The following is a 12,418-nucleotide window of genomic DNA, read 5'->3' as shown; positions in this document are numbered from 1 at the left end:
TTCTCCACAAGCAAAACCCCTCTGCGGATCGTACTTTCTCCTTCCATTTCTGCCGCGGATGCACGGCGTTTATTCCAGGGGATGCCACTTCTCCCGTCGCCAGGCACAGCAGAGAGAGAAACGGGCAAGAAGAGCTCGGCACTGCCGGCAGCCCCCGCGAGAAAAACATGTTTATTTGGAGGGACGAAAGGGACTGGGGAGAATCTCGGGGGCGGAGGGTGCGGGGGGATGCGGGAGCGGCGCGGGTGGGAGGAGGAGGAGGTGGAGGAGGAGGAGGAGAAGGGGCGGGGACAGAGAGGCCGTCCCGGCGCTCGGCTCCGCCGTCGGTGCCGGTGCCCCGCGGGGACCCGCCGCCTCCCTCCGCCCCGGCCAGACCCCGCGTCCTCATGGCCGGGCAGGAGTGGGACTGGTTCCAGCGCGAGGAGCTCATCGGGCACATCAGTGACATCCGAGTGCAGAACCTCCAAGGTAAGCGACCGACCCCCCGCATCCCCGGGGCGGCGCGGGGTCGGACCCGCGGGGGAAGGGGGGGGGAGGGGGGGGGATGCTGCGGCGGAGCCGGCACAGCCCGTGCCCCCGACCCCGCCGCTCCGCCGGGGCTGCCGGGCTGCCTTTGCCCTCTCTCCCCCTCGGGGTGCCCTGAGGAGCGGGGGCTCTGCCTTTCGCCTCCCGCAGAGACCGGCGGGGGCGCCCTGCGAGCTGCGGGCAGAGCCCCCCCTGACCTGGGTACCGGGATGCGGCTCTAGGACCGATCGCTGCGATCCGAAGGGAATCCGATTTAATGAGGAGCGAACGTAACTTTGGAGGAACTACTACACTGATACCAAATTGCATTCGCTCATAGATTTTGCATCCTTTCTGCCAGCACAGCCTGTGGAAGAACAGGAGAGCATCTCCTGGATGATCTGCCCAAAAGCTCTGCCCATGTTTATTCAGCAGCGGCTTATGAGAAAGGGTGCAAATATCTGCGATTGAATGTAGTTTGGTATCGGTGTAGCAGTTCCTCCAAAGTTATGTTTGCTCCTCACCGGCCAACTCTTGGTGATTGGCAGGGGCAGCAGCAGTCGACGAAAGAAGAAAAACAGTAGTGGTTTATGGGAGAACAATTCGTTTAATGCAACACGCTAATCTTAATCAACAGCAACTCACATTATACGGCAATGTATCTTCATGTTCCATAAAAAATAATTGACTTCAGTTGTAGGTCATTATTGTAGGTCCTGTTTATGCATAATGATATTAAAACACTGTCTACTGGCAGAGACAGTGCAGTTGCTGGAAATTAGTTTTGGTTTGGCTTGGTTACAGAATATGTATATTATATCAGAAAAGAGACCCAAATTAGCCATTCTTTCAGCTCTAATTTTGTATTAATGCCATTAATTGCTGATGGGGTCACTCCACAACATTTTGACAATCATCACAGCCTCTAAAATTCAGATTTTGAGTACAGCCAGGGCTGTTGATTCTAGGTTGAACTCCCCTTGGATTTTGACAGTCTCTCATTACAGTGTAATTCTACATTTCTGACTCCTGGCACTGTCTCTTTGGATTCTGCGTGTTAGCATGGATGGCCTGCATCCGATCTCTTGTTGGTTGAAACTGTAGCAATTAAACTAGGCTTAATTGTTAATTCGTGGGCGTTTTTTTGAGAAGAAATAGAAAAGAAATCTGTTCTTAAAGAGAATAACATGTTTTTCATTTTCCCTCTCAATCATTTGTGTAAGAAGGAATTAAACTCATTTTCCTCTCTGGAACTTAAAATGCATTTATACAGATGCACACAGCCTTCTCTAAAATTCCTGTAGGCCTGTAGGAGAATGTCATCCTACAGGGCAAACTCCTTTGAATAACATTATGTTCATTAAAAAACCTGCCTGTTCCCTTCTTGCTATACAAGAGGAATTTTGAGAAATATTACTTATCACCTTGCTTACACAACTAAATAGGGGTTTAAGAATTTTTATGCCTGCTGTGGGCTATTATAGGGCAGAAAAGGCATTTGTTCTAGGGTGTCGCTCCAAAGCAAGTGATAATATCTATCACTTGCAGCATATATGATTTGTAATGTGTAGTTTGCACATTATCTTCCAAAGATGAAAAACATTTTACAGATGGAGAGTCTGATACTCAGGAGAGTGTGATTTTTGTCACTCAGGAGCTCAGTGGTAAAGCATGTTGCTTCTTTTCAGGATAAGTTCTTGTAAAATGGCAGCATATGCTCTATGTTCTTCTGTAGTAATTAAACTTGCTCCTGCTTTACAGTTTAAAATTCATTCTCTCCTTGCAAAACAAAGTGATCTGAGTCACCGCTAGTATCTTTGTCTATCAGTTTCAGACTCAATAACAGTTTTGATGTGTTAGAAAGTAATGAGTCTAGGATGAAAAACTAGCTAAGGATGATGCACTTTGCAGCAGCACCAACCAACCTCCTGCAGGACCCTGCTGCTCAGGGCCACGGAAGGGCATCAGATGGTGATGGTCCCTGTCTGCTGCTGCTTTGTCTTCTGTTTCTGCAGTGCTCTCTTGCAAGACCAGCTGTGCTTAGAGTGTGCTTAGAGTACATGTGCTGTACTATGAAGCTGGTGGTTTGCCTTATTCCAGAATGCTTCCTTTCAATGGGACATGTTCCATATGTGAACATGCTTCCGATTCTCAAGGGACCCTATGATATAAGTGTAGACCAAGAGGGAGTATGTTGTAAGGAGAGTGTGGGTGGCAGCAGCTTAATATTTGCAGCTGTGGACAACACACGAAAGCACTGGCATGACTGCATGCAGAGATGGAGATTGACCACCTTCTTCTGCTTGATGCACAGAGCTAGCCAAATATGAGGTCTTTCAGGTCTGGAAGGCGGATAGAGCCATTATTGTCATGCTGTGTGTGAGCCATCCTGCCCAGCAACTGATGGAAGAGCCCAAGGAGATGAGCCTAAAGTGGTGGTGACCATGACAAACAGTACCACTAACCCGAGCAGCCTACCTGGTATTAAGGTTTCTGTAGCCATCATACAGCCATCTGCTATAGCAGTTTTTCATAATCTTTCTGCCTCCTTTTTTAAAAGCTAAAATTATTCATTTCTGTCGAGAAGTTCTTCGTTATCTCTTAGCGAGGCTGTAGAGCACTGCTGACGTAAAATACTATTTGAAGATGGCATATGCTGTTTCTGTCTTTTGCATCTTCCCTCTGTAGTTTGGTAGTTCCACATCCAGGAAGGATCCAGGATACCGGTTACTGGGAAGCGTCTGCCCTCACAGGAGTGGTTTTGCAGTGGTATGAGCTCACCAAATTCAGGAGTTGTTCTAGGTGCATATGCTGGGTGCACAAGTAGCCTCAGGAGCTGTATATTCTGTCACAGAACTGATAGGTGAAATTATGGCACGCATGGGGTTTTCAGCTTTTTCACAGAGAGACTAAAACTGACAGCCAGGGGTGAAATTTGTTGAACTGGCTGGACATAGGAAAAAAAATGCATGGTTTTAAGAATCAGATTACATCTGGATATTTGACATAGGCATACGATGATGGGCTTTTATTTTCCCTTTCCATTAAGTTCTAAGATTTTCCATTTGATTTCTTCAGTGAAGGAAAGGATAGTTCAAAACAATCACAGGCAAGTGACGCTAAAAGCAAGGCGCACGCCTTCCACTCTCGACAAAGGTAATTTCAGAGAAGAGAAGGAAAAGTGACAATCTGATGAAATAGAGGCAAGTGAAATGTAAAGAGGGAGTAAGTGCCAGGTGTGATGGTGCACAAATTGAGTTCCTCACTTCAGGTATGTTTGGTTTCTAAATGCATTTAGTAAACTGACATTCTTGTGCTCTTTGTTCTGTTTGTGTATCCTCCATAGTGAATTTCTCCACATACTGAAAGAGAAAAATGGAAAGCCTGCGCCAAATGTAGGAGCGCATCATCAAGCAGAAGAATGCTTAATAATTAATTTCCTGCCAGGAGGAGTTTTTTTTCCCTCTTTCTTTCTTTCATTACCACAGCAGTGGGAACATTTTGTTACAACACAAGAATATTCTAAAATCTTCCCTACTGGAAGCTTGATTTAGGATCATCAAAAATATACTCCCTTATGTGGTGAATTGCACATACATAGAAAAAGGCAACACCCTCAGAAGGAATTATTCTCTTTTAGGTGGTATTTTGGTCCTGTGCTTTGCAATACTCAATGTATATTCAGTAGTACGTACCTTTCCTCATATTCATTTGAATGAACTATGTGAAGATGAATACTTGTGCAGTCGGATGTTTTATCCATCTCTGGCAAACGAGTGCTGTTACCACCATTTAAAAATAATTATGGTTTGAATATTCCTTCATTTCACATATATATAATAGAATACATGGGATGGGATGGGATGGTAGGACCCTGCCATTTGCCTGTCAGAGGAATAGACAGGGGGCCCAAAGTCAAAGCTACTTGTCATTTTGCTACTCACTCAGAATTAGATGCAGAACCCTCAGAAAGCCATAGATGGTTTATCCCTTGCTTTCAGTAATTTTAAATGCTTTCCTGACTCTCAGACTTGCTCTGCTGAGGGTTGCATGGCCTTCAAACATACTTGGAGGGCTACACAGGAATATACTGTAGTGTTGTCAGGAATAATGCAAAAAAAAAAAAAAAAAGGCTGAAAGGAATAAACTGAACAATACCAGCCCCACTAGCTCACCGTCCTTGTGCTAGTTTGTACTTTGGGGTGAATCACTCAATCATAAACTTCCAGTACTCTCTGATTTTGCTTGTCTTCACACTTGGATACTTAAGATCTAGACTTTTACAAGCTTTGGGCAGTGGTAACTATAGTTGTTACTGATACGAACCTCGGCTTCCGCTGAGATAACAGGTCCCAAAGTCTGTATCTTACAGGTCCCTAACTAATAATAGTTAACTTTCTCTGTCAGTAAAAGTAACTATGATTCTTTACTTTGAGGGGCGTATGCATCTCTGATGGATATCTGAAGGCAGGTGCTCATAGTCAGTCACAAACAATTGAAAGTTTGTCTATGTTTTGTTTATCCATTTATGTATAAAGCATAATTCTTATGACTTATGTTGCACTGAACTACAGAGAGCAGTGTGGTTTTTTTTTTTTAAGTAAAAGATACAGCAGCATTCAGCTTGTTTGCTGTAGTTTGACACATCTTTCAAACACATAGAAATTTTATAAATGGAAAGGAACGCTTTTTAATGTATCCATTCATTCTGATGAAAGTAAGGTGTTGTAACTGTTCATTATTTTAAGTCTCCCATAACTTGTCCCATATTGAGCAGGATTTCATTCTGCACGTAGACATATTCATTTCAGTGGATTAAGGTGACATTTGGAAATATTAAATTGCCTGGAGAACCTTAGATGAAGCCCTATAGAACAACAAAGTGATGCTATTCTATATAAAAATGAAGTTAAATAGGCCTGGGAGTTATAAATTCAAATCTGCAAAAATAAATTTAGATCCAGGTGTAAGAAAGCAAAGATAATGCTGGAAACATAAGCCTTCCAATGAGGATGGTCTCCATAAAAGCACTCTCATACCTGATGGTATTTGTCAGCAATGGAAGGAAGACTTACTTGCTCCAGATATTGGAAACACTAGCAGTGAAATAAAGGAGCAGTGAGAGGTAAGACAAAGTACAGATTGCATGTTTCAGCATGCAGGTATAACAAGGTCAATGCTTAATTTCTCTAACAAATTAGAAGTCTGGGCTTTCTGTCCCATTGCATGGATGACATTACACCAAATTCAAATCATGCCCGGTAGCACTGCAGTCAAATGAACTCTTACACCCATCTATTAACACTTCATCCTAAGAGTCTGTTTGTATTTGGCATCCAAGCATAGACCTGACTAAGACATGGAGTTGGTCTGCTGTCACTTGCCAGCATCACCTTTTCTTTCTTCCTTAGGTGAGCTGTTCAAGCACTGACCAGCCTTGGTGTTAGGAGAGCTGGTGACATCTCAGACTGCAACACTTGCCTGTAGTTGAATGGCATTAGTTTGAAAATAAGAGTCTTCAAAACATTGTGTTAAAACTAACGTGAATTTAAAAATGTCATGTACTTCTCATAGTTTCTCCTGCTTGTTTTTTGTTTTGTCCCCTCAGCTTGGAGAGAAATTGAAACAATTGTCTTTCTTCTAAAGACAATTTCAAGGGTATGTCACTTGCATCTTGAAGTATTTCTACTATTAACTTTGAAAATATTACAAGTGAATGATTTTGTTTCCTTTTTCCATTTTAAAAAAGACAAGGTTCTGTTGGATTAGATGAAGCAACCTTGGGCATTGTGGCTTGTCAGTGTCCATTTAAACATTATCTGTTTATGCCCTGTGCTTTTTAAACTTCTTGCAAAATGATTTTTAGGGGCACATGTCTAAAGAGAAAGAGCCAAATGTTATCTGTCTTGTCATGTAGAAGTCAAAAAGATTCTCAGAATTTTGTATTCAGAATAACTTACCAGATCAGCAGTCACATCTGTGTCAGTGCTGGGATGGTGGAGGGCATCACAGCAGCTTTTAGTGTCTTTTTCTACATGTCTCTTTACCAGCTGTTCTATTTTAATCTCTTCCCCCACCAGTTAAATACAGAGACTGTAGGTGGAGGATTGCAAGATGGAGGATTTTACCTCATTATAATTGCGGCATGTTTGCGTGCTGTGTTTTATCTATATTTTGAGGCTTTACTGCCACAAACCCAAGTTTAAATTGGCATCCTCTATAGAGTGTCGTAATAGCAACACCTTGGATGTCTACAGAGTGAATGGCCGTGAACATGTAACTTGCTAGCAGAAAGGATTTATTTCTAAACGCAGAAATACCACTGAATCTGGAAAGATATTATCTATAACACTTAAAAGATAGCACTAATCTGTGTGTTCATTGCTTAGCTCAATGGCATGATTGAAGAGTATTTGTTGAAATAGTGTCATACTTCAAGATATTCTGTTAAGTATTTTCCATTAATTCAGACATATCTAAAAACATATTTTATACTGTAGTACCTTGAAAGTTACCTTTGTTATGTAAGTGTAATTCAGATCCAGTGAATCTATAAACAGAGAGTTACCCTATTTTTATACTTTTTATGTTAGCATCTTTTGCCATTTCTATTCAGAAATGAGACCTTTCTAGACCAGTGTTGTTGATTGTTTTTTTATGGTAATGTTAATGTTTTTCTCTTTTTGGTAGTGTAATCCTAGTTGTTTACAAAATAAATGCTCACTAAATATGCCCCACAGGATTAATTTCAAATAGAAACATTTGTATTGTGGTCCTTGTTATCTTTAATATGTGTATCCATTTGGATCTTTGTTCTATCCTAATTAAGACTGTGGGTTGAGTGCATTTTCTAGTGTCCCAAGTTGAGTGAGAAAGTCTCTGCTCTTGTGCAGTGTCCATTACCAGGAAACACGGCTGTTTAGTGGCATGTTTAGATTTACATGCTAGCCCGACCCCACAGGCTGTGGTGCTGCCTCACTCACTCCAGTGATGCTTCGTATACGAGTCCATCCAGAGCCCCTGCTGAAGTCAGGGATGTTCTACCCATACCCACCAAATCACTCTGATAGTTCAGATTGTGGCACCGGTGCCTTCATGTGCAGAGGGATTTTAAGTGGAAGACCAGATCTTGTCTGAAGGCAGTAAATCATATTCTGCTTGTCTGTACTGATGAGTTTATGGCTTTTTCAGCAACTAGATTTTTCTGTTTAATGGTTGGGTTAGGTTGGAAACTGTTGTAGTTAGCTGGTTGTGAAACAAGACTCAAGTGTCTAATTAAGCTCCGTCACCATGGATCCCATGTGCTCCAGACTTACAGATGTAGGTCTTGCATCTGGAATTGTCCCTCAGAGGGACTGAAACTGTCAGAAGCAGTGGCTGTCCACAGTGGCACAGCAGTTGCAGTCTCCAAGTTAACAGACCCTTAAAAAAAAAAAAAAAAGGCATTTTGTATGTTGTACCAGGAAGAAGGTATTTACAGATGAGAAATAAACTGCCTACATGCATTTTTTCCCTCCCCACCCAGCTTACCATCATTGTCAATGGTAACGTGGCAGGTCTTACAGTTTTGGACCTGTCCCTCAGGATAATTCATTTGTTAGTACTTCTGAAACCTATGAAGGGTCTCTGATACGCACTAGTCTTGCAAGTGCCTCATAACTCTCAAGTGCTTCTGGTAAACTATGTTTTTATTTTTCCAGCCTGTTTTTCCTGTGTCCTCTGAAAGAAAACAAAATAACAGTACAATAAACCCCTTGACGATCAGGCGTCCATGTACTATTCATGTGTTTTGAGAGCTGTATCACAGCCTGAATTGTCCATTTCGAGGAGCTCCAGCTGAAGTGCTCTGTAGTGCTGCCAAAGCACCGGGACTGGTTGCATTCACAGCCTGTCCTTCTGTTGTGCACTAATGGTCAGAAGTACTCTACCATTTTGTTTTAGTCTTTGCAAAGAATCCCTAATGTATATCAATAGGTGTTTTGCACATGCAGTCAGAATAGTTCACTAATAAAGGCTGATTATGCTTCTTTTGGCTCAGTGAAAAATGGGAAGGGCAAGAGAGTCCTGGCACCGGCACAAATGAGAGCTATGCCAATGAAGATAACTTTTTGTTAAAATCTGATCCCTCCTATGACTACGTCTGGACACATGATTAAAGCTTTCTGGCTCCTACTGATGTTCATGATAAACATGATCCACAGCTATAACTTAATAAACATATTGTATTTATAAATAACATAGTATGAAATGTCCACTTCGGACTTAGTGTCTGGGATGTATGTAAAGAAAGAAACATAAATCTGTCTGGGCTGTTTGTTTGGGCAGTAATCAGGCAAACAGAGGTGGGCAAACAAGGAAGAGCCACGGAACAGTGGAGCACCAGATCCCATTTGCATGGTCCTCAGAAATCTAACAGTAGTGCAGGAGAGACTACAGGCAGGACCTTCATAGAATCATAAAATAGTTTGGGTTGGAAAGGACCTTAAAGATCATCTGGTTCTGACCCCCTTGCCATGGGCAGGGACTTCACGTGATGCTTAAAATCAGTGAATCATGAAAATCCTGCCCAAATGAGGAGATGAGCTTTCAGAGAGAAAATTTTCAATAATTTTCCTTGAGAGAAATATTTCTGTTGTGAATCCTGAATGATTCTAGTAGTTATTGTTCAGAGTAGCTGGGAAGCGTTTGTTCCCTATCCTTGTTTGCAGGTTCCATGCCAGGTAGGGGATTTTCCAGCCCTAATGATTAATGCCACTGAACAGCATTTAGTTCCTGTTACTCTCAGGGATTTTTTGTCTTCTCTTTTTTTTTTTTTTTTTTTTTTGTTAAAGATCTCCCTGGATACAGAGCAAGAAGTGATTTGAAGATATAGGGACTCTTGCATTTCTATATGTTCTGAAGAAAATAGTTTTTAAGGGCCCTAATATTAGATAAGAACTTGTGTTCAGCCTTCTTCCAGAAGTTCACAAAGGCTTGCAGTGATAGGATGAGGGGAACGGAGAGGGGCAGAGGCTAGACATAAAGAAGAATTTCTTCACCGTAAGAGTGGTGAGGCACTGGTACAGGTTGTCCAGGGAAGCTGTGGATCCCCCACCCTGGAGGTGTTCAAGGCCAGGTTGGATGGGGCCTTGGGCAGCCTGATGTAGTGGGAGATGTCTCTGGAACTGGATGATCTTTAAGGTCCCTTCCAACCCAAACTGTTCTATGATTCTAAGTTAATATGGTCATTGACCTTGGCTGAAAGAAGACAGAGTATGAAATTTTGCTAGCTAAGCTGCATTTCTTCTTTTGAAGGTAGATAGTCTTTTTGATGTATTCAGTGTTCACCTTTCAATAGTTAGAAACATTCTGTGTTTATCAGAAGTATCAAAGAAGATAGGAGATTTAATGATCTTAAAAAAACCGCATGTATCAGGAAGAAGTACCATGTTTTGGTGGCCAATACAGCCAAGGGATGCTATAAATTCCTTCCTCTGTAATGCTGCAGTTGACAGTATCACTCATGATGAGTTTATTTTATTTTAAGAACTTGGAGGTCGGACCAGTGTGACTACTCTGAAGTCAGGAAGCGGTTGTGACCTTGGTGATTGTAGCTTGTATCTGCAGGAGGAGGACAGCACATGCTTCCTGTCCAGTCCTGGGCGTTACTGAGAGGGGCTGTCCTCAGGTGCTGAGAGATGCAGATGTAGCTGCAGAGGTCTGGAAAGCTGATACCCATCTGTCTCTCATTCTCATAACTGGTTTATAATTAACTAACACAGCCAGTTACACTAATTTTTGTTTTCAGCTGGGCAGATCTTGGGTACTTTTCAAATCCTTGATTTCCTTTAATTTGAGGGAGTGGAGTGTGTGTCTCTAAACATTTTTTCATTGTCTATCCCACAGCTGGCTCTGGAGCATATTTTTTCGTGTATGTTGAGTTGTTCCTTTTGATGCTGAGACTCATGGCGAAAGCCAGTTCCAGAGGTAGTTTGGATGCCTACAGCAAGCTCAGATGTATGCTGCATCACTCAAGCCCAGTAGACAGTTTTGTCATTCAGGCACTTAATTATGAACTGAATGTTCACTTGACTTCTTACATTCTCATTTCACTAATGATCGAAAACTTACAAAGAGTAACTGACTGCAGAGCCGCTGCAGTTCAAGCCCTATGAGCCAAAGTTTCCGCTCATTTCATTTATCACACTAATGATCAGTTTTGGAGTCTAAACACAGGCTCCCTCTCAGGAGCTGCATGGAAAACACAGCTTAACGTGCTAACCTGATGTCTACGTGACGAAAAGACTGCCATGAGCTACCCACTGCATTTTGGCTTGCCGATCCTGCTACACATGTATGTTCTTGCACACTGTATCCTTATAGAAGGATAGGGCTGTTAAGGATGTCGAAGTAGTATTTAATAACTGGAGGTTTACAGGAAGTGTCTAAACTTAAGTTCTGGTACTCAGGTAATATAAATAGGTTTTCTTTCCTACTGCTTTGCATTTGTCTTGACTAAAATTGATTTTTTTTTAAATACATTCCAGCAGAGATTCGTTTCAATTTGTTTAGTATTTGAGTGTCCCATGGTTTTGGTGTATTTCTCTAGATGACATCCCTGTATTAGGGTTTGGGATCAAAGGCACGTGAAAGCCAGAGGATGTATTTCGAAGTTATCCAGACAGCCTAATGGCAAACTTTTCTCAGTGTGAACTTGTAAAGTTTTGGTGGAGCAGGCCTTGAACCTTACTCTTCTTTTTTCGAGGTGATTGTTCTAACTACCCGACCAAAATCCTCTCTTCACACCTTCTTTTTCTCTCCTTCACCATCTGACAACAAAACCTAACAATGTCATCTATCAATTCACATGAACTGTAATACATATATGCTGCTTTGTCTGTTGTAAACTTTTACAACTTGATAATTCCCATGAAGCTGCAAACCCATCTTTTGTCCCAGCATGTGGTGTTCCCCTGTTTCAGGGCAGGAGGTTTCCTTCTGGTTTGCTTGTGCTTGTAGTGTTCTCTCCAGCACACACCAGTTGGTGTGAAGGCTAACTGAATGCAATCATATTTCATTTGGCCTGGCTTAGGATTTTTTTTAATGCAAGAACAAAATGTTTGTGGAATGGAAACAACCTGCTTTCTTCTACTTTTCTGTATTTGTGGAGATGTATTTTTAAAAGTCTTATGTTGATCATCTTTACAAGTTACTATTTATCATCTTCAGGCAAAACATTTTTTTCTTGAAGTGCTTTGGAATTACCTCAATGAAGATCCAAATCAGGTGTCCTCCCTTTGCTGCTACTTACTATGTTTTCTTTTTACTGAGTTTGTACCAGAAATTTGTTTGCTTTGGTTTGACTATATGTTGCTAGAAAGGAGATTAAGTAGAGCTGGGAAAGAAGAAAACTTGGTACTAGAGGCTGGAAGAGGATAATTCATGATGAATATCTCCCGGAACTATTGCTTGTTTTCTTTGAGTAATGTGTGCTAATAAAAGCTTTCCGTTTGCATGCATAAATGAATCGAATTAAATTTTATCCCAGGCTGAACCTGCTGTCAAATCATACTCCTCAGTCCAGTTCTCAGACTCATCCAAATATTATTTTAACAGAGAGCAGTATTATACCCACTGTCCTGAAACCCTGTCTCCTTTCTACGTGGGTCTGAAAGAGCTTGGTGAGGTAGAGAGGAAGACTGAGGAACAGCTTGCTTAGGGTACGCATGAGACAAAACAATACTTCATGAATATAGAGAGGGATCTACCTGAAGGTATCTGTCTGCCCTGGATGATTATAAGGATATGTTCTGGAAGAGAAGGGAGTCAAGGAGTTAACAGAAACAAAATTAGAAATAGGAGAGCAATCGGATTCTGTTTTTCCTTTCTGCAAAGGTCATAGAGCAATGAGGCAATTAACTGCCTCACCTTGAAA

The 12,418-nt window shown here is 41.8% G+C and overlaps 1 protein-coding gene across 1 annotated transcript in view; it reads left to right on the top strand.

Annotated features, from left to right (window-relative positions):
* The first annotated feature begins 291 nt into the window (after positions 1–291).
* The window catches only part of CLMN (calmin), a 78,653-nt gene continuing 66,526 nt past the window's right edge, over positions 292–12,418 (top strand). Inside the window, exon 1 of the mRNA XM_054068357.1 lies at positions 292–468. Coding sequence (XP_053924332.1) covers positions 387–468 — 82 coding nt within the window. The 5' untranslated portion in view covers positions 292–386. The remainder of the gene's footprint in view (positions 469–12,418) is intronic.

This window comes from Cuculus canorus, chromosome 5 (genome assembly GCF_017976375.1).
Source record: "Cuculus canorus isolate bCucCan1 chromosome 5, bCucCan1.pri, whole genome shotgun sequence".
NCBI classification, from domain to species: domain Eukaryota; kingdom Metazoa; phylum Chordata; class Aves; order Cuculiformes; family Cuculidae; genus Cuculus; species Cuculus canorus.
This window is presented reverse-complemented; position numbering and strand designations above follow the sequence as displayed.